This window comes from Nicotiana sylvestris, chromosome 7 (genome assembly GCF_000393655.2).
Source record: "Nicotiana sylvestris chromosome 7, ASM39365v2, whole genome shotgun sequence".
Classification (NCBI taxonomy): Eukaryota; Viridiplantae; Streptophyta; class Magnoliopsida; order Solanales; family Solanaceae; genus Nicotiana; species Nicotiana sylvestris.
This window is the reverse complement of record NC_091063.1, coordinates 77,803,286-77,825,425: the sequence shown is the minus strand read 5'-3', so window position 1 is coordinate 77,825,425 and position 22,140 is coordinate 77,803,286. Positions and strand designations below refer to the sequence as shown.

The 22,140-nt window shown below is 36.4% G+C and overlaps 2 protein-coding genes across 2 annotated transcripts; one reads left to right on the top strand and one right to left on the bottom strand.

The window, feature by feature from the left end:
- The first annotated feature begins 349 nt into the window (after positions 1–349).
- LOC138868189 (uncharacterized) lies at positions 350–3,205 on the top strand. Its single transcript, XM_070151811.1, has 5 exons — positions 350–695; positions 868–1,072; positions 1,222–1,772; positions 1,948–2,558; positions 2,762–3,205. The coding sequence occupies exons 1-5, from the start codon at positions 350–352 to the stop codon at positions 3,203–3,205; spliced, it is 2,157 nt and encodes a 718-aa protein (XP_070007912.1).
- Positions 3,206–3,958: 753 nt separating this feature from the next.
- LOC138873349 (uncharacterized) lies at positions 3,959–6,549 on the bottom strand. Its single transcript, XM_070151810.1, has 7 exons — positions 6,460–6,549; positions 6,272–6,377; positions 6,103–6,183; positions 5,906–5,986; positions 5,436–5,832; positions 5,206–5,332; positions 3,959–4,537 (listed from the first exon to the last, which is right to left on the bottom strand). Exons 1-7 carry the CDS (start codon positions 6,499–6,501, stop codon positions 3,959–3,961), a joined length of 1,413 nt encoding a protein of 470 aa, XP_070007911.1. The 5' UTR covers positions 6,502–6,549.
- Positions 6,550–22,140: the final 15,591 nt, after the last annotated feature.

Here is a 22,140-nt window from a genome sequence, read left to right as displayed (position 1 = left end):
TAGGTTGATTTTGCCATTAAAAAAGCCCTAAAATGAAGGCACCAGATCTGATGTGATTCTATCAAGGATTTTATTCGAATTTTGAAACTGAAGGAGATCTCTCTTCCTGATGAAGGCACCAGATCTGATGAAGGCGCCAGTTGCGTAATTCTCTCCTTCCTCAACAGAAAGAGATCTCTGTTGATATCAGCTACAACAAAAAACGCAATCAAATTGTACAATTACTGATGAGAGACTATATCTGTTCTTCGTCTCAAATTGTACAAAATTGCTCTTCGTCGATATCAGTACTCAAATTGTAGAAACTATATCTGTTCTTCGTCTTTTTTCCTATCAACTATACGAAATCATGTCAAAAATCCCAATAATGCTAAAATCGAATGGTAATTGGGATAACTATGGCAGATTTAGAGATTTTGAAGTTGATGCCATTGTGGTAGATGATAATGCAAGCTACGGAATTCTCAGTTCTACAATTGCAGAACAATTATCGATTGATACATCGGATAAAATTATAGAAATCAAATACATTGTGAACGAGAATTGTCCTCCAATGGAGATTAGGAATGATATGGGGGTTCGTGTGTACATGGAAACCAAAAAGGAGAATAAAAACTTAGGTTCGTATCCTTTATGTATAAGCGTAAGAGATTTCAATATGGAATTGGCAATCAACAATGAAAGCACCAGTGCAGGTATGTTTGATTCGACATTGCAGAGAGTTATGGTGTTACTATGTTATCTACAATATTACTACAATTACCTACAATTAAACTACAAAGCTCACATAGTACTGAAAAGGATAAAGCAATGTTGCTTTCAAAATTATCTACATAGAAACTACATTTATGAATTTATTGTTTGCAGGTTCGTCTGGATCCCTAAACTTACTTGAATTTCCATCCTCACCAGCTATAGAGGAATATCAAAGTGAAATAATAACTGAATCTACGCAAACATATATTGAAGAAGGACAAGTTTATCAGGACAAGCAAACAGTAGCTGCTGCAATGAAGAATTATTCAGTGATGCACAAGTTCCAGTTCAGAGTAAAAAGATCTAGTCATAGAAGGTATGTAGTTATTTGTGGATAATATATCAGCAAAATCAGTGTATGATTGAAGATAGGTGGGTTTTATAAATTGTAGTTAAATTGTAGTCAGTTTGTAGTTAATTGTAGTTTTTTCATAAATTTGTGTAAATATTGTATTTCTTTTGTAGCTACTGGCTTATATGTGTTGCTGAAAGCTGTAAATGGCATTTCAAGGCAACGTCAATTAATGATTCGGCAATGTTCAAGATAAGAAGTTTCAGCCGTCAACACACATGCTGCCTAATGGACGAAACATTCATACAGCGCAAACGTACTGCAGCAGTACTTGGTAGCATGGTCGTTCCAAAGTATTGTGATCCTAAGACTGTTTACACACCAAAGGACATACAAACTGACATGTTATCCGAACATGGACTGAACCTAAGCTACATGCAAGCATGGAGAGCAAAGGAAAAAGCTTTACAGTTTTTGAGAGGGAATCCGTGTGACTCCTACAACAAATTACCCAAATATTTTTATATTCTTGAGAAGAATTATCCTTGTTCTGTTGTTAAATTGAAGAAGGCAGCAGATGATTGCTTCTTATACGCATTTGTTGCTCTTTGTACATCAATAAATGGTTGGCAACATTGTAGGCCGGTAGTAGTGGTTGATGGGACATTCTTAAAGTCAGCCTACATGGGGATTATGCTGACAGCAAGCACCATGGATGCAGCAGGTAAATAATGGAATAATTTTGTACTTATTTTGTAGACAGTCTTTAAAATGCAGTTAAATTGTAGTTATGTTGTAGTTATTTTGTAGTTATATAAAAGAATGTAGTTAACATGTCTATATTTCTCAATATATATTGTAGTTGTTATTTAATCATATTTTATGTCTTAAAAATGTAGGTACTATTTTTCCCTTGGCATATGCTGTGGTTGATTCTGAAAACGACGCGTCTTGGAAGTGGTTCTTTGAGCAATTCAAGGAGGCATATGGTGAAAGACCTTCAATGTGTGTTGTTTCAGATAGGCATGAGAGTATACTGAAGGCAACATCAGTTGTCTATCCAGGATTGGCACACTACTCTTGCATGTGGCATATATGGACAAATATAAGGTCAAAATTCAAGAAGGGACATCTACAATTACATGAATTGTACTTTGCTACAGCACGGTCATACACTCTGGATGAATTTAATGAAAGGATGTTGAAGATTGAAGAGGTAGACCTGCGTGTAAAGTCTTACCTATATGATATTGGCTATCATAGATGGTCAAGAGTACATGCAACGGTGAATAGAACTTTTACTATGACGTCAAACATTGCCGAGTCGTTGAATGCTGTAACAAAAGATGCAAGAGAGCTTCCAATATTTGATCTATTTGAGTATATGAGGACTCTTCTTGAACGTTGGACAAAAGAAAAGTTATCGAAGGCAAAGGGTACTTTCACATACCTTGGTCACAAATACAACAAAGAATTGGAAGACAACAGTACATTATCTCAGAAACTAAGGGTAAGATATTTTTTTTGATGCAGTAGAATCAAAAAAGTACTAGCTGCAGTGTTTCCAGATTGTAGTTAAACTGTAGTCAAATTGTCGGTAATAATAGTTTGTAGATGAGCTGTAATATATTTGTTGCTGATTTGTAGGTAAATTGTTGATAATCCATTTTAATGATTGATGTATTATTATTTCTGTTTGGTCTTCAATTGTAGGTGAGGGCTTCAACAGATCATATACATACTGTGTTAGATGGTGTGAAGCGGTACATTGTGTGTCTAGAAAACAAGAAATGTAGCTGTGGACAATTCCAACTTGATGAACTTCCATGTGCGCATGCTTTGGCAGCATTAAGGCATAGGAATGAAACATACGAAAACTATTGCTCTCCGTATTACACAAGGAAGAGCCTTCTGCTTACCTATGAAATGCCAGTAAATCCTCTTCCTGATGAAGGCAAATGGGATGTGCCACAACATATTTTGGATGAGGTAGTAAAGCCACCGGCGGGAGATAAAAGGCAGCCAGGGAGACCTCACAAGGAAAGATATAAAACATTTGATGAAATAAAGTCAAAGAAATACAAGGTGTCATGTGGCAATTGTGGAGGTGAAGGGCATAACAAAAGAACTTGCAAGAATGCGCCGAAAAAGAAATGAATATCATGTAGTTAGAATAGTTATTCAAAATAAATGTTAGTGAGCTCAAATTATCGGATTTTCTTGTGTAATTGTTTAAGTTTTTGAAGATGAATAAGAAGTATAAACATCAATTTGTGTATCTGCACTATTTATGTTTTTATGTATTCTGTCAAGCATCTAAAGTTGAGTTGTCTTTTTTTTATAGAATAGTTAAACTTTAATATTTACTGTATACAAAAAAACTGATATTAATAAAGAATGCATTCAACGTAAATTGTATCCAGATTGTAGTGAATATGTAGTTTAACTGTGTTAGAACTGTAGTCCTGTTATTCATATGTAGAGGAGTTGTAGTTAAAATGTAGTTTGACGTAGTTTAAATGTAGATAAATTGAATTTTTTTGATAAACCTTGTTGATAAAAGATGGCTAAATTATTTATATGATTCCTGTATTTATTTTATCTTTATGCTGTGTAACAAATGACAGTTATATACAGATATTACTTGGCACTTGAAGGTATTTATAAAAATAACTTGAAGATTAAAGTCAAATTGTAAGACAAAGCTGTTGCTGTAAAAATGTAATCAGAGTACTCGAGTATAATGTAATCAACAAAAAGTGTTGTAGAAAACCAAAACGACATATTTCCTACATTGTTTTCCAATTCAACTACCAAATTTCACAGACCAAACTAGGAACACAATAGTCTATTTCTTCTTTCGTTGCACTCTAGTCCTCTCGTTTTTTGCCGGAGCACCCTTCCTCCTTGCTAGCCTGCCAGTAACCTCACTCTCACTGATTGACCCATCTTCTTGCTTCTTTGTTGCATAGTCCCACAGTAGAGCTCCATAGCGTCTACGGTGTTGCTTCTTTCTTGCTTTTTTATGTATGCCTTTGTGCTCTTGAAGTTAATGTCTTTACGTTTACCATAGAAACCAGTGCATGACAAATACAGAGGGATAATGATTGAAAACTTGTCAACCAATGTCTCAACTGTTTTATGACGGTTTGCTCTCACCATGGAATCATAAACATAAAGTTGTCTGTCCTTTATGTCAAAAACTAGCAACAACCAATGGAAGTTCTCTACAAGGTTCACAGGTATGAGCACATAGTCAACAAGATCCCAGGCAACATTAGCAAGAATTCTGTACCCAAGAATATATTCTCCAACATCATCCTCGGGTTTAACAACCGAATACCTTTGTTCCGGTGGAGAACTTATGAACTTGTCATAGATTCTTTCAATCTTTGTCTTGAACAAGCAATCCGTGGTTGTGAACCTAGTATTATTGTTGGGGCCATATTTGCCTCTTTTTCGCAGATAATACATAATAACATCAATGTGCTGCCAAAATAGAATAAACATATACAATAAGGTACGGTGTAACCACACTTGTCTACAAGACAGCTACAGATTAACTACAATTTGAATTTATTAAAAACTCTAACAGATTGCTGCAAATTAGCTACACTATAACTACAGAAATATAACAGTTAGTCCAAGTACCTCACAAAATGTAATTTAATTGTAGTTTGTATGAACCATAGTGAACAAGTACTATATGTACAATTGACCCATCAGACTACAAAACAACTACACATTAACTATATTTATGCACTGTCTACATTTATTCACTATACAGAGGAACAAATGAAACATACCACCTAACTTAAGGTCCCAATAATCAGCAAGTTCAACCTACAGTTAATATTAATAGGCACAATCACAAGCTCTACAATATTACTACAAGGTAACTACAGTTGTGGTACACAGAGATTCCAAGTCAGTCAAAAGTACCAAAATTCCAGTTTGTACATACAATCATCATCACATATGATACATAAGGTCCATAAAAAGCAAAATTTCACAGCTGAGACATAAATATAGTAACATATATATGTTGTCTACAATATTACTACAATTACACATCATAGCTGAAAAATAAACTACAATTACACTACACAGCTGAAGACAAAACAGATATTGTGAATGATTATGTTCTTTATACTTACTGTGTTATTGATGACTTGTCCGGGGTGAGCAAGGTCATAAAACCAGTCCTTCTTATCAATCTTTTCACAACCAAAATCCAACCAAGGCTTGATTTGGTTATCCTTCTTGGAAAAGTAATATTTCCTCCTGTAATAACAAAAAAATATCAAATACAAAAAATTGACAAAATGAATTACAATTTTAAAGTATAAAAATGGTGAACAAACAGTGTAAAATGAAGCATTCATACCTCCTAGATACTTTATCACTACGAATGTATAACCAGTTGGTGAACCTTTCTGTCAATTCAGGATCTACATTTTCACCTATGACACTTGTGAAGGGGTGCTTGAGGTAAAAAAATTTAGGTCCAACAGATGTGCTGCCTCCAGAACTATACAAAGATGTGAAAGGTGATCGTGCATGTTTTCCCGGTTGCCTGGTTCTACCGGGATGAACAGGGGTTGATTCATCTGGTATGGGCTCGCCATACATGACCAACTGTGATAAGTTTTCTGGCAGCTCAAAGTCATCCAATGTCAAACCTTTGTTTTCAATGCCTTCAGGAACAACTTTTTTATCAATGCCTTCAGGAACAACTTCAGTCACAGTCACACCGTGAATTGGCGACTGTGGAACTTCACCTTCTGTAGATAAGTGTAGATCTATGTAGATATGAATAGTATTATGGAGTTATAGAGAATATAGAGAATATATTACCTGCTTGTTGTGCCTCAGCTACTTCATCAATTACTGGTTCTTCCTCAATATTTCCTTGTAGATGTTCTGTTGAAACTTCAGCTTGAATGAATAATTGGAAATGAGAATTGTAGATATATGTAGGAATATGTAGTTAAGGTGTAAATTATTAAAATTTTGCATAAAAATATTATTGTAATGAAGGAATGGTTCTGTACCTGCTTTATATGCCTCAGCTACTTCTTGGAAGTCAGGATATAAGTCAACATGTGGTTGAAAATGTTCTGGAGAAATTGTAGCTGCAACACATAGTAAAAAAATGTTTAGTATAATTAAATAATGCTGTCTTGAAATTTGTAGATATGTATGTAGGAATTTTGTAGATACCTGTATTGCTTGTGCTTCCATGCAGTTGATCACCAGCATTGAACTGGAATTGCTGGTTGTTCTCTCCTTGATGTTGGTAATTATTTTTTGTTGAACTACCAGCAAACTACAATTTTGGGGAATATTTGAGACTACTTTATTCATATGTCTTAATTAGTCTTAGTACAAAATTATATGTAAATTCTTACCTTTGACTCGTCCAAATCAAACCTCTTGTTTATCACATTCATAACACCCTTCAAAGATTGATCTATGAACTCTCGAAGGCTTGAGAGTTCCTCAAAAACAGCCTTCCTATAGGCATCTAACTTTCCATCAACCTAAAAATTAAATATATAATTAGTTGGTAATCTTATTCTAACTGCTACAGTTACACTACAATTCAACAAACTATAATTGTTATAGATTTATACCACAAATTAACTACAATGTATAACATACTATAATTGTTATGTAATGAAGTCAAAATGTAGCAAATTATGTCAATATATTGTAGTTATTCATAATACCTGCACAATCCCCTTTTCCAACTTCATGAGCTTGCTACTGACAGATTCAATGTCCTCTTGACAATCTGTATATTTGGGTTCAAATGATGGAGAAGCAGCAGTTGGAACATGTGATGGTTGAGCACCATGTTCATCTTCATATTGAATCTTGTCTGGCAGATTAAGCACTCCAAGCTCTTCTCCAGATTCAATCATGTTTGTGAACTGAATGATGAAAATAACAGTTAATTCAAGTGACAAAAAAAATGTAGATTCAATGTAGTTATTATGAATGTAATTGTAGCATCATACAAAAGTGGAAAAAAATACCTTGATCCACTCAGGCTTGATCATCTTCTCTTCAATTGCAGTTAACCAAATCTGCCCCTTTGTAGCTGACCATCTTAAAATGCGAGGTATAGATTCAGAACATCTCGTAGCAAGCTCGGTGCTGACGGACGAGCAACACTCATATAGCCACACTTGCAAGGCTAATGAGCATCCCCGTATCAGATAAGAATGTACATGGGGATTAAGACGATGTCGGACAGATTCAATAACCTGCTTGAAGGATTTGATACCCCATGGGTATGACTCAAAATTACCAGACTCTATTAGAAAGAACATAAACTTGTCTATGAAAGTCACATGGTCTTTATCAGAAGGACAAACAAAAAATTCCAACATATAAAGAATGCACAACTTCACCGCATCCACATCGTTTGCCCATGCTTTATTAGTCACTACATTTTTCAAATGCCATTTCTCAACCCTTTCTTTGTTCGGAAAATATGTATTCATTAAAGGGCTAACATAGGTGGAAGTGTAACCATAGTCTGAAAACTTATTCACACAATTAAGACCAGTTATCAACCCAAATTCTCTCAAGGAAAAATTCAATTTTTCACCCTTAAATAGTACTGAAAAATATGAGTCAGTAGACTTTGTCAATTCATACTTCATCAGAAGATGAAGTGATTGGTTTTGCATACAGATTGTGGGGAGACCTAATAAGTAACCAAAACAAGTTTTTCTGAAAACCCTTAAAGCATTCGGAGAGAGTAAAGCTTGTATCTGGCTAGGTATGCTAGGATCACACAAACTGTGGAATCTAAGCACACCATAATCAACATTTTGTTGTGCAAAGTAAGGTCCATTCTGTAGAAAATATAAAATTAATGAACATTAGTAGTTTGCATAAAAAGGAAGCAGTAATCTACATATAACTACATGACAAATACAAAATATAACTAGAAGAAGAATAGCCTACCCACACCTATAACTACAAAACAATATCAGAAGAACAATGCACGTGTAAACATTATCTACAAGATGTAACAGTTACTTCAAGTATCTCACATAAATGTAGATTAACTGTAGTTAGAATGAAGTTAAATATATGAGCTATACAGGCTACAATAAAAAATAACATATCTACAATTTAACCATCAGACTACACATCAACTACAAACTAACTACATTTATACACTGTCTAAGAGTCACAGTTCCAATTAAACTACAAAATTGAGACAAAGAATCTACAAAACAGTTACTTCAAGTATCTCACATAAATGTAGATTAACTGTAGTTAGAATGAAGTTAAATATATGAGCTATACAGGCTACAATAAAAAATATCATATCTACAATTTAACCATCAGACTACACATCAACTACAAACTAACTACATTTATACACTGTCTAAGAGTCACAGTTCCAATTAAACTACAAAATTGAGACAAAGAATCTACAAAACAGTTACTTCAAGTATCTCACATAAATGTAGATTAACTGTAGTTAGAATGAAGTTAAATATATGAGCTATACAGGCTACAATAAAAAATATCATATCTACAATTTAACCATCAGACTACACATCAACTACAAACTAACTACATTTATACACTGTCTAAGAGTCACAGTTCCAATTAAACTACAAAATTGAGACAAAGAATCTACAAAATTAGGACAACACCACATTTTACCAAAATACACTTGAACAATCAAAGAAGAACAATGCACGTGTAAACATTATCTACAGAATGTAACAGTTACTTCAAGTAACTCACAAAATGTAGATTAATTGTATTTAGAATGAAGTTAAATGTAGCAGCAATACAGGTTGCAATGAAAAATACCATCTCTACAATTTAACGATCAGACTACAAATCAACTACAAACTAACTACAGTTATACACTGTCTAATAATCACAGTTCCATTAAACCTACAAAATTGCGAAAAATAATCTACAAAATTAGGACAATACCACATTTGGCCAAAAAACACTTGAACACTAAATTAACACTTGAACAACAGATTTTTACAACCAAAATCAAACTACAAAACAGTGAGGAAACATAAATAGTGTTTACCTTTATTGAAATTTTTTCCTTAACCAATTTTGGTACTTTTTTTGAGGGTTTCTTCTTTTTTGGTTTTGATGAAGAAGGAGAGACCTTGTGTTTTTTCACAGATGGAACTTTGGGGGAATCATCTACAAAATCATCATCTACACTCAACTCTTTCCCCTTGCGTTTGAGTTGATTCTCGACTAGTTTATAAACTCCACCAACATCAACATCGTGCAAATGCTTGCTTCTCATTTCTGCACGAATTTTTCTAGGAGATGAAATACCAGTAGTTTGTTCACTTGCACGCGTCGATTGTGGGTTTTTGGGTGGTGATTTTGGTGTTAAAACACCCAAATCAAAGGTTGGAATATCAGCTAATATAGCTTTTGATGATTTTTTTGGGGAGTGTTGGTTTTTTTCATGATTTAGGAGTTGAAGACAAAGATGGAAGTGAATTCAAATCGTGGGGGATACAACTGAAGGTAATTAAGTGGAGAAGAAAGTGATGGTAATTGTGGGTGAGAAGAGATTGTACGAGAATGGAGGAAAAACTGAAGGTAAATCGTGGGGGTGGGGGGGAATTAACTGAAGGTAAATCGTAGGGGGTTGTGGGGGTGGGGGGTGGGAGGAGAGAGAGGCGGGTAAACCAAATAACGTGAAAATACGGTCCTAAAATCACGCCTACAATAAATGAAGGAATAATTATACCCTTAATTTGAATTATGGTATATAAAAGGTAATTTGGTATGCTTAAATGTAATTAACACAATCCTTAAACAATGAAGGTAATAAGGTTTGATATATGGTATAGATAGGTAAAAATCCCAAGAAAAATTGCATCTAAAAGGCCCTTTCCTTCTTTCGAAACCAAGCGGCCCAAAGACTCGACAAAGCAGCCCCGAAAAATAGTTAGCCACCTAAATAGCCGACTCGTCTTTGTTACTATCTTTTATTATGGCATAATGACTTTCTGGCCACTTAAATTTGTAAGGCTTTTGAAAGTCGATATATGAACTTTGAATTTTTCCATTTGAACACTTCTACTTGAGAAAATGTCTACTAATAAACATTTGCCATGGTGTGTGTTGTTCAATTGCTGCTGACATGGATTTAATTTAATATTTTATATAGCCACATCTTCCATTCATTCACATTTGTGGCCACCTGTATGTTCAAGGTCCCACTTCTTTTTATTTTTTTTTATTTTTTTTGTCAAATTAATTGTTTCTCCATATAACCCTTATACCCCAAAAACTGCTTCCTCCTTCCTTGTTGCAGATCTTCTAAAGAGATAGTACGTATGTGTAACTCATCGCGCAAGCGAAAGCCATAAAACCACCTCCCGAGCTTCCACCATTATACATGTACTTGCCTTTGTGAAATATTGCAGTTACTTTTCAACAAATCAAAAAGATGTATTATGCTGTTGCTTTTCAAATCAGCAAAAAATTCAACAAATCAAAAAGATGTTGAAAAGCAACGAACACTGTTGCTTTTCAATTTCTTATTACCCATTCTTACTCCAAAAATTTGTCCCGATCTCTTCCATCTTCCTTGATTCTATGAATTTATTTTATGATAATGGATGTTGACTTTTCTATAATATAGAGTTTTTGAGTGTGATTGATGGTTAAAATTAAAGAATAGTCAGATATGTGGGTTGAATATGGAGCTTTTGAGTTTGATTTATCAAAATTTTGATTATGGCTTTAATTAAGAATAAAAAATAAAAGACGGGAAATGAAGAAGATAAATGGAGGGGGTGGGGCGAAGATAAATGGAGGGATGGCTTTTCTCTAAATTTGACCCGATGATTTTTTCTATTTTTTTTAAATTATTTATTTTTTAAAATTATTTATCATATTCGCGCGCTTAATACCTATGATTAACACGCAATTGACCACATCAGCTATAATATTGCCGTATAAGCATAGTCAACGATCAAAGGTGTTTATTAATAGACATTTTCTCAAGTAGAGGTGTTCAAATGGAAAAATACAAAGTTCATGTATCGGCTTTCAAAAACCCTACAAATTACAAATTTAAGTGGCCAGGAAGTCATTTTGCCTTTTATTATTGTAAAGATTTTTTTTATTACTAGTATTATCACCCGCGCGAATGCGCGGACATCAATCATATAATATATTTGAGTTATTTGAATTATATGTAAATAATCTTAAAACTTAAACTTTCTCTATTAAATATAGATAATCATTGGGTATTAATTAAGAAACACTACATGAAAAAGATTAACCATTTCTCAAATTTCCTAGATATAATTCTATTTTTCTTTTTTGATACCATTCTCGGCGGTGTCATTGGATCCTAAAAGTAGTCGGGAAGCAAAGTAATAATTCATATTTATGACAAAACAATCAAAGGTTGAGACTATGAAAGACTTTTTGGATACGACTTGACTCTTTTACTACTACTTGAACTCTTATTTTGTGCGTTGATATCTTTCAAAAATTATTTCTATTTTAAAATTTCAGTTTCTAAAATATTTTTTTCAAATAATAATTTATTTTATAATAATGTAAGTGAAAATATTATCCTTAATTCAAAACTCATTTTAGTCGGCTATCTAAAAATTTTAAAAATTATTTAGCCAGTAAATGTTTTTCCAATATGATTCCTGTGACGACCCGGCCAGTCGTCTCATGAGTTACCGCTCCGTTTCCCCCATTTCAACTTCTTTACGCTTCGTTATCCGTATTTTATGTGATCGAGTTGATTAGTTCGAGTTCGGAGAGGATTTGGTAAGAAATGAGACACTTAGTCTCTTTTAAGAAGGCTTAAGTTGGAAAAGTCAACCGGTGTTGACTTATGTGTTAGAAGGCTCGGAAGTGAGTTCCGATGGTTAGGTTATCTTCGGGAGGTGATTTGTGACTTAGGAGTGCGATCAGAATGGGTTTTGGAGTTGTAGAGAAGAATTAGGCTTGAATTGGCGAAGTTAGTATTTTGGCAAATTCCGGTTGGTAGGTGAGATTTTGATACGGGGGTAGGAATGGATTCCGAGAGTTGAAGTAGCTTCGTTAGGTGATTTTGGATGTGTGTGCAAAATTTCAGATCATTTGAGGTGTTTTGGTCGGGTTTTTGATCAAATGCGTATTTCGGAAGTTTTTAAGAAATTTAGGCTTGAATCTGATGTAATTTGATGGTTTTGGTGTTGTTTGTGGTGTTTTGATGATTGGAACAAGTTTGAATGATGTTTTAGGATGGGTTGACACTTTTGGTTGAGGTTCCGGGGGCCTCAGGGTGATTTCGGATGGTCAATCGGACCAATCTTGGTTTTTGAAGTTGCAGATTTCAGCTGAGTGTTGCAGAACATTTTTGTTCTTTGCGGTCGCAGGAATGCAATTGCGATCGCATAGAAGGTTTGGGGAAGGCCGTTCTGATTGCTCAATGCGATCGCGGAATAGGGTATGCGATCGCATAGGTTGAGGAGGTTGTTTATTGCGATCGCATGAGGAGTAATGCGATCGCGTAACGTTAAATGGACCTGAGGTTCTGAGGGGTACTTTGCTCAATGCGATCGCGGAGTAGTGTATGCTATCGCGTAGGTTTGATTGGTGAAGCAGTGCGATCGCAGTTAAGGGGTCGCGTTCGCATAGGACATTTTGGAGGCCTGGGAAAGTTGAGCTATGCGATCGCAGAGGATTGGATATGATCGCATAGAGTAAAATCTGGGCTAACAGAAGTGTTTTAATAAATATTTCACTCGCGAACCAAGTCCCATTTCCTCCATTGTTGAGTAACCTTGGGAGCTTTTGACGAGTATTAAAGAGGGTTTTGACTGGGAATCGATTGGAGGTTAGTCCTATGGCCTAGAAACGTCATTTAATTATAGATTCAACATCTAAATTCATGGAAATTTGATTAAAAAGGGAATGATTAGGGCTTGACTTTTGAAATAGAAATTTGGGGGTTTGAGGGAGCATTTGAGCTCGAATTTCGGTAAATTTGATATGTATAGACTCGTGGCGTGATAAGGAATCCGGTAATGTCAATTTTCTGATTTTTTGAGAAGTGGGCCCGGGGCTCGGGTTTTGCCAACTTTGTGATTTTCGATATTTTTCGAGTCTTTTCGATTGGGTTGTATTACCTTAGCCTATTGTAACGTATTACTTGTGGTTTTGATCAGATTCGACGCTCGAGGAGGTTGATTTGCGAGGCAAGGGAGTAGAGAACTAGGATTTCGGCTTGCTTGAGGTGAGTAATGGTTGTAAATGATGTCCTGAGGGTTTGAAACCCCGGATTTGCACATCGTAGTGCTATATTGAGGCAAGATACGCGCTGGATGATGAGCGTGGGGTCTTTCACTACTAGGGATTGTGACTTGGTCCATCCCGATTGATGATTTTACCGAATATTTGACTGAAATTCATTTGTTATCATCATGATTTGGGCTAATTGCCATATTTGGGCTTCGTGCCAACTATTTGAACCCTTCGAGGATTTTTATCACTGTTTCCTCACTGCTTGACTTATTATTTGAACTCAGTCCTGTTGATATCTACTGTTTTACAAACTCAACCACTTTTACTCAGATTTGAAACTTAAATAATATTTCTACATCATGTTTTGGGCTGAGAACTACTGCTTTACTAATGCCCAAGGGGCTTGTGATGATTTTTGGACTGAGTGAGGCCGAGGGCCATATGTGAGGATATGTTGAGTGATATGAGGCCGAGGGCCTGAGATACTTTATATGCCACGAGGTAGCTTGAGTGATGTGAGGCAGAGTGCCGAGTGATGATGCCACGAGGTGGCTTGATATAGCGCTTGGGCCATAAGGGGCCCTCCGGAGTCTGTACACCCACAGTGAGCGCGGGTACCCATTTTTTCTGAGTGATTGATGCTATGCCCGAGGGGCTGATATGAGTGATTGTGAGGTAGCCCGAGGGGCTGATACTATTATGAGAGTGAGCCCGATGGGCTGACACTGTTCTGAGTGATTGATACTGAGCCCGAGAGGCTGATACTGTATTGAGAGTGAGCCCGAGGGGTTGATACTATGCTGAGCGATTGATACTGTGCCCGAGGGGCGGATTTCTACTTGTTATTTACCTGTTAAATTACCGGTTTTACTTGTTTTAAAAGGAATATCATTTGATTTCTTCACTGATTTACTACTTTAAGTGATTTTTACTGCTTGATATGGAATTGCTTTGTGCCTTTACGTGTTTTCATACTTTCAGCCATTATTTATAATTATTACTCACTGAGTTGGAGTACTCACATTACTGCCTGCACCGTGTGTGCAGATTCAGGTATAGCAGAGTCCGCACCTGAGCGCTGATTCCGTCCACGCTAGGCAGTGATTTGGAGTTACGAGGTAGTTGTTGATGCCCGCAGCCCCTTGTCTCTCTTATCCTCTATCATTTATGTTTTCTTCAGACTGTTGTATCGGATTCCGTCTTTGTAGCCCTATAGCAGATTCTGTAGTAGCTCATGACTTGTGACACCCCGATTTGGGCTGTGTCGGGATGGTTCTTGCGGTTATTATCGTTAAATTTTACAATTTATGAGTATTATATTATATGTTATTACTGTTTATGATGATTAACTATATTAAAGAAGTGTTCCATTTTGGTCTGGCTGGCCTTGTCTTCATGAGATGCGCCATCACGACCGGGTTCGGGGATTGGGTCATGACAATTCCATTTTGATATTTGACATTAATCATATTAAATATCGGAGTTATTCGAATGATATGTAAATAACCTTAAAATTAAAACTTTCTAGATAATCGTTAGATATCAATTACGAAACAGTACATGAAAAAAAACTAATATTTTCTCAAATCTCGTAGTGATAATTTTATTTTTGCACCTAAAAATAGCCATATTTTTGCACCTAACATTCTCATTGGTGTCATTGGAACCTAAAAAAAGCCAAAAAAATAAAATAATAAGTTGTATTTATGTCAAAGCACAAAGTGTTGGCACAATATGAATGATTCTTTGGTCACGACATGACTCTTTTACTACGACTTGACCTCTTATTTGGTATGTTGTTATCTTTCAAAACATATTTCTATTTTGACATTCCAATTTCTAAAACTTTACATATATATAATTATTATCTTTATAATGATGCAAGTGAAGATGTTAGATGTTATCCTTAATTTAAAATTTACTTTAGTCGTCTGTCTAACAATTTAAATAATTCTTTAGCCGGTGAAATTTTATTTCAATATGATGTTATTTTGAGTTTATCGATATCTCTAGCCACAGATTTTGAATTTGGAATATCCTATATACAGAGGTGGATTGTAACAACCCGATCGGTCGTTTTGAGCTCCGGCGCGTCATTCAGCAGTTTGAGGCTATTAGCAGCTTCATCTCAGGTATATTGACTTGAGTGTATGGTCAGAATTAAAATTCAGGAAGTTTGGAGTCAAATCTAAATGGAAATTCTCATTTTGAAAGCTTAAAATTGAAGAAATGAACTAGGATTGGAATGTTGAGTAAAAGACCTCGGAATTGGGATCTGAAGGTTCTAGCAGGTTCGTATGATGATTTCGTACTTGGGCGTATGCCCGGATCGGGTTTTGGATAACCCGGGAGCGTTTTGGCGCCTATTGTAGAAGATAGCATTTTAGAAGAAATTGCATCAGTTTGGCTTAAAATACATTTCAGTGTTATTGATGTCCGTTTGGAATTCTGAGACTGGGAGTAGCTCCGTATGGTGATTCTGGATTTGGGAGAGCGATCGGAAGTGAATTCAGAGGTCCGTAGGTCATTTTGGAGCCGTTTGGCTAAATATAGAAATTTGAAGGTTTTTGAGAGAATTCGACCGGAAGTGGAAATTTTGATATCGGGGTCGGAATGCGATTCTGAAAGTTGGGGCAAGTCCGTAATGTCGAATGTGACTTGTGTGCAAAATTTGAAGTCATTCCTGAATGATTTTGGTAAGGTTTGAGACACTTAGTCTCTTTTAAGGAAGCTTAAGTTGGAAAAGTCAACCAGATATTGACTTATGTGTTAGAGCGCTCGAAATGAAAATTTTATGGTTCGGATAGCTTTGTTAGGTGATTTGGACTTAGAAGTGTGTCCGGAATATTTTTGTGATGACCGGTGTAGAATTAAGCTTGAATCGGCAAAGTTAGTATTTTGGCGAATTCCGGTTGATAGGTAAGATTTTGATCCGAGACTCGGAATGGAATTCCGAGAGTTGCTGTAGCTTCGTTATGTCATTTTGGACTTGTCTGCAAAATTTGAGATCATTCGGACTAGTTTTGACGTGTTTCGACATCGGATGTGAAAATTTGAAGTTTCAAAGTTCATAGGCTTGAATCCGTGGTGAATTTAGTATTTTTGCGTTGTTTTTGGTGATTCGAAGGAACAACTAAGTTTGTGTCATATTATGGGACTTGTTAGTATACTTTGTTGGGATCCCATGAGGCTCGGACAAATTTTGGAAGAGTTTTTGGAAGATTTTTGCCGTTTTGAGCATAAATGTAATGATCTAAAGGTTCATTTTTAGTTCTAGAGATCCAAATTTGATTCCGAGACTTCCAGAATTTTGATAATGAATTATAGGACTGATCTGGAATTTTGGTCTAATTTCATCAAGTCGCAATTAGGTTTTTGACGCGAAACATGAGTAATTGTTTAACGAGCGAAATGAATATCGCACTGGGTAAATGAGCTGCGAATTGAGTTTCGATTGAAGGGTTGTGTTCGTATTATTATTTGTGACTCATAGGAATAAGAATCGTCTAATTCCGAGTACGTATGATGGAGTTAGAGCCATTTTAGTTAAAAATGGTTGTGCTGCAATTTAAATTGGCTGCTAGTGCATTTTTTAGCAGCAGTGAACAGTAACCCACGCGTGAACAGTACCGCGCGGGTGAACAGTAATTGCGAAAAATCTGGGCAGTGAGTTTATATCCGATTTTGGGTAATTTTTCCACCATTTTCAGTCATTTTGAGAGCTTTTGGACGGGGATTGAAGGGAGTTTCAACTGAGATCGATTGGAGGTAAGTTTTATGAGTTAAATACATGATTTTATTGAAGAATCATCCTTGAAATCCATGAAAACATAGCCAAATTATAAGAAATTAGGGCTTGAGATTGAAATTCTAAAATGAAGATTTGAGGGGTCATTTGAACTACGATTTTGGTAAATTTTATATGTACGGACTCGTGGCGAGACGAGGAATCCGGTGATATGACTTTCATAATTTTTTGAGAAGTGGGCCCGGGGCTCGGGTTTTGCAAATTTTGTGATTTTCGATATTTTTCGAGTCTTTTCGATTGAGTTATATTCCCTTAGCCTATTGTAATATATTCCTTGTGGTTTTGGCAAGATTCGACGCGCGAGGAGGTCGATTCGAAAGGAAAGGGCATCGCGGAGTAGACTTTTGGCCGTCTTGAGGTGAGTAATAGATGTAAATGTTGTTCTGAGGGTTTGAAACCCCGGACTTTCACACCGTAATGCTATATTGGGGTGTGACACGTATTCCATGGCGAGTGTGGGGTCGGATGCTATTGGGGATTGTGACTTGGTCCATCCCGTGTGATGTTTATACTATACTGGTGATTGATACACATACTTCATTGATATTACGGGGCTTGATGCCATGTTTGGGGCCTTGTGCCGATTTGTAAAATCCTTCGAGGATTGATATTATTGCTTAGCATGATTTGCATATCATTTAATTTCAGTCCAAGGTTTTAAATGCTGTTTTGCAAACTCAGCCATAATTCTAAGTGTTGAAAACTTAAATGATATTTTTAAATGTATTCCGGGCTGGAAACTTCTGTTTTGTAAATGCCCAAGGGGCTTATTATATTATTTTCTGGACTGATTATAAAGTGACTTGAAACACTGGACTGATTATAAAGTGACTTGAAACAGTGGTAACAATGACACTGTGTGATATACTTGAAACAGTGGTAACAATGACACTGTGTGATATACTTGAAATAGTGGTAACAATGACACTGGATGATATACTTGAACAGTGGTAACAATGGCACTGTATGATATAAATTGGTCAGGTAACAATGGCTGACCGGTCAGGTAACAATGACTGACCAAGATATTGCGCTTGGGCTGTAGGAGCCCCTCCGGAGTCTGTACACACCCCCAGTGAGCGCCGTCGACGATAAATAAATATGGATGGCTCGGGCTGCACGCCGCAGTGGGTACTGGAATGTACCATCATATGCATTGCATTGCATTCATGTATTTCTATTTATACTGTTGTTTAGCTGCTCAGTTCCATATGTTGCTGTATATTTGGATTTTAGCTTACTTTGTGTATTTACTGGATTTTCTTATCTTCGGACTGTAGTTACTTTTATTACTCACTGGGTCGGAGTACTCACTTTACTCCCTGCACCTTGTGTGCAGATCCAGGGCAGTCTCAGGCTCAGTAGATCCAGTTGATCAGCAGATCCAGCTTCTGGGAGTATCGAGGTAGCTGCACGGCGTTCGCAGCCATTGATCTTCTCCCTCCTATCCTATCTCTTTATTTCCGCATTATCAGACTTTGGATATACCATGTATTAGGATGATATTCTGTATTCTAGAGGCTCAGATTCGTGACACCGGGTCCTAGTGAGATTATATTGTGTATTTTGTTAAATTCTTCAGTACTTTAATCTTGCTTAATTGATATTTCTTTCCGCTATTTTTGATAAATTGGGTTACGTGTTGAATAATGGTCGGGCTTGCCTAGTAGTGTGCTGGGCGCCATCACGACCGGGATTTGGGTCATGACAAGTTCGTATCAGAGCCTAGGTTACTTGGTTTCGTGAGTCATGAGCCGGTTTAGTAGAGTCTCGCGGATCGGTACGGAGACGTCTGTACTTATCCTCGAGAGGCTGCCGAACCTTTAGGAAAACTTCACATTTTTGAATTCTTATCGTCCGTCATTGATTCAGCTTGAAAAGAAACTTTTGAAATTCCTTCCGCGTGATCGTATGCACCAACGGGCGCTCAGTATTAGATGTGTCTCGATGGCTTTGATTCCCCGATCGAGGGGCGAGGTGTAATCTCTATGAGTTTGAAGTTAGACCAGTCTGGAGGACTTGAGGCCAAATCTTTGCCAATGGCTTGAGCACCGAGGTGCTGATTTTGTGAGCAAGTGTTTTGAACTCATATGTTCATTATTGTCCTTGTTAGCCGGAATGGCGGTTGGATATCCACGTGATGAGTATTGTGAGCACGTGATTTTTACCCTAAATATGATTATTCCCAAAATCCCAAACAAAATAATTTTCCTTTATTTTTTTACAATTTTTGTGCATTTTGGTGTCATTTTCTGATAATTGTTGCATTCTATTTGCGCATGTTAATTCTATAAAGTACAAAAATATGCATTTTTGCGTTTAGGTTTTAGTATCAATTAATGGTTAATTGTTTTAAAAACAAAACATGAAAATCACAAAAATTAGTTCACTTTTGCATTTTAATGATTTTTATTGTGAATTTGTCATGAAATAGCTTTTGAACAATTTTATTAATTAATTAGTCTTTGTTTTGAAATAACTAGGATTTCATGTTAGTTTTACATTTCCATAAAAATTAGAAAAAATTATAAAAATTGTAAAAGTGTGAAAAGAAAACAAAAAGGAAATAAGAATAGAAATTGGGTCTTAATAAAAGACCCAAATTTGGGCCAAATCAAAAGAATTTTTCAGGCCCAAACGCCTTAAACCATTGCAAATCAGCCCCAGCCCAAGTCCCCAACCCGGTCTGTTCCCCCTTCTAATCGAAACGACGGTCGTTTCGTGGTCTCTGAATCAGGACCGCTGGATCTCATCAATCCAACGGTCCGGAACTAACGAGGTTCCTAATTTAAAAAGGTTTGAAAGCCCACCCCAGACCCTCGTCTTCCTCACCCCACCCCTTCTCTCAAACCCTAATCCGCGCCGCCCCTAAATCCCTCGCCGGCGGTGAACGCAACCTACGCCGTTCACCCCCAGATTAACACCACAAATCCTCCTCACTCTCCTCTTTCCATGGCACCCACTGGTTCCCTTCGAATAAGGCCGGAGCTCGTCGAATCTTCGATTGAAGTTTCCGGTCAAATCGAAGGTTCATCCAAATTAGCCCAAAATCACACCACACAACCCCCGGCCCTCCCTCAACACCAATCCATGGTTATTTTCCTTCAAATCACTGTGAAACGGCTCGAATCTTAGATCTGAGAATTTCTGGCCAAAACCCTAAACCAAATCTTTGTGATTTCGAACCGTAGTATCCTTAACCATGTGTTCTCTTGTAAGAACACATGGTTAGGAATGTTACGCGTCAAAAATCTGAAAGGATTCAGACGTTTTTGACTGGCCGGAGTTCCTCGTGCTTCTGTGAGTTTTTACTGTTTCTTTTTACTCGCATGGTTGAAGTTTTAATTACCGTTTAGGTTTCATTAAGTGTTCGGTTAAATTTACGATTTATTTTGTGCATTAGTATAATTCTGCCAATTGTTGATCAGTTTTGAGTTGATATTTGTTTGAATGATTATGAGTTTATGGATTAAGAATTAGTTTCAGTTCATTTAATGTTGTTCATGTTAGCTTAAGCTTAGTTTGATTTCATTTAGTTTGATTGAGTTAATATAATTGAACAATTGGGTTTGGTCAGTTTGATTAATTGATTTCTGAGTGCTAATTAATCATTTTCAGTTAGTTTTAGATTGGATTAGGGTATTGGTTATAGCTGTTAAGGATGAGGGTAGGTTCAGTAACTTTGAGGAGCTTTCAGGGGTAGTCTGGGTATGGAAAAGGGTAATTCTGATAGGAATAGTAATATCAAGGTATATGGAAGGGCAGTATAGGTATTGTATGGGTAGAGGAATACCCTAGGGCCTTCTAGAATGGGATTTTAGTGCATATTTCAGCACAAAAGGGGGGCTTACGTGTTTAGCAAGTCAAGAATAGGGGGACTAAACTGAAAATATGGAGGGGACTAATTAGAAAATCAGAATCTGATCTATTCTCTTTGGGGTTGCCTATAAAAGGGCATGAAATGCCTTGGAAAAGTGGGTTCTTTTTCTTCTTTCAGCTCTAAGCTCGAAAATCCCCACAATGGGCTCTCCTCCCTGCTTTCAAATCCAGTTAGTAGTTCCATTCCAGTATTCAAAAATACAAACATCAAAAATGAGAAAATCAAAAACAATCTTACAGTTTCAGTATTAGTTCTGGATTTCAGTTGGGTTTTGGGTTTAGCAGCATTGCAGAGGTGTTTAGGTTCAGCTGGGAGGGCTAGGAGTGCATTTGAAGTGTGTGTTGAATTGATATGTGGAGTCTGCTTATATTTCTGGTTTTCAAAGCATTTCCCGGCATGTTCTGTGATATATATTGCTGAGTTTGCTGCTGTTGCTGTTCAAAGTAGCTGACTCCTTTCCTTTTTTCTATTTACATTTCAATTTCCAGGTACTTGTTCTGTAGCTCTCAAGTCTATGGAAATGAAGAAAATATGTTGTTTGAAGTTGATCTTTGAACTCCTCATGTTTTTGTTTGATTTAATGTATAAAACAGTTAGCTTACTCGATATTTCATGTCATTTGTGTACTAGACTAATCCTGGATTGTGTAAATTGGACTGATGAACTGTTAAGCATGAGTTTGTTCATTTTGATTATTAAGTGGGTACTTGGGTATTTAGATTCATGTATGTAGTCAAAACTGTGGGTTGTTTAGACTGTGCATTTCATGTTTATGTAATTGTAGTTTTCAGTTTTGCTTAAATTCCACAGTCTGCTGAAGTTAAATTTGCAAAGTTGTAATTGATTTTGAGTTCAATACACGTGACTGCTTTTAATTTTGGTTTAATATGAATTGTACATTCAATAGCTTCGTACTGGGCCAGATTTTGGGCCTGGCATATTAATAGGTAGCCCAGATTTTTTTTTGGGTTAAGTGATAAATTGAATTGGGGCCTAGGTGCATTAAAGCTTAAGAAATTAGTTAAATCAAAAGGTGCCCAAGGGCTCGATCCCTGGGCTGTACGAATGCCTGTCAATAAGTTAAAATTTTGGCCTGCTTTAGGCCCGATGCTTAGAGCTCTA

Coding starts and splice junctions, on each gene's coding strand:
- LOC138868189 (XM_070151811.1), top strand. CDS start 350: ATGTCAAAAATCCCAATAATGCTAAAATCGAATGGTAATTGGGATAAC. Junction 696..867: donor CAATGAAAGCACCAGTGCAG/GTATGTTTGATT, acceptor TATTGTTTGCAG/GTTCGTCTGGATCCCTAAAC. Junction 1,773..1,947: donor AAGCACCATGGATGCAGCAG/GTAAATAATGGA, acceptor TTAAAAATGTAG/GTACTATTTTTCCCTTGGCA.
- LOC138873349 (XM_070151810.1), bottom strand. CDS start 6,501: ATGAATGTGATAAACAAGAGGTTTGATTTGGACGAGTCAAAG. Junction 6,378..6,459: donor TTGATTTGGACGAGTCAAAG/GTAAGAATTTAC, acceptor CCAAAATTGTAG/TTTGCTGGTAGTTCAACAAA. Junction 5,987..6,102: donor AGCTGAGGCATATAAAGCAG/GTACAGAACCAT, acceptor TATTCATTCAAG/CTGAAGTTTCAACAGAACAT.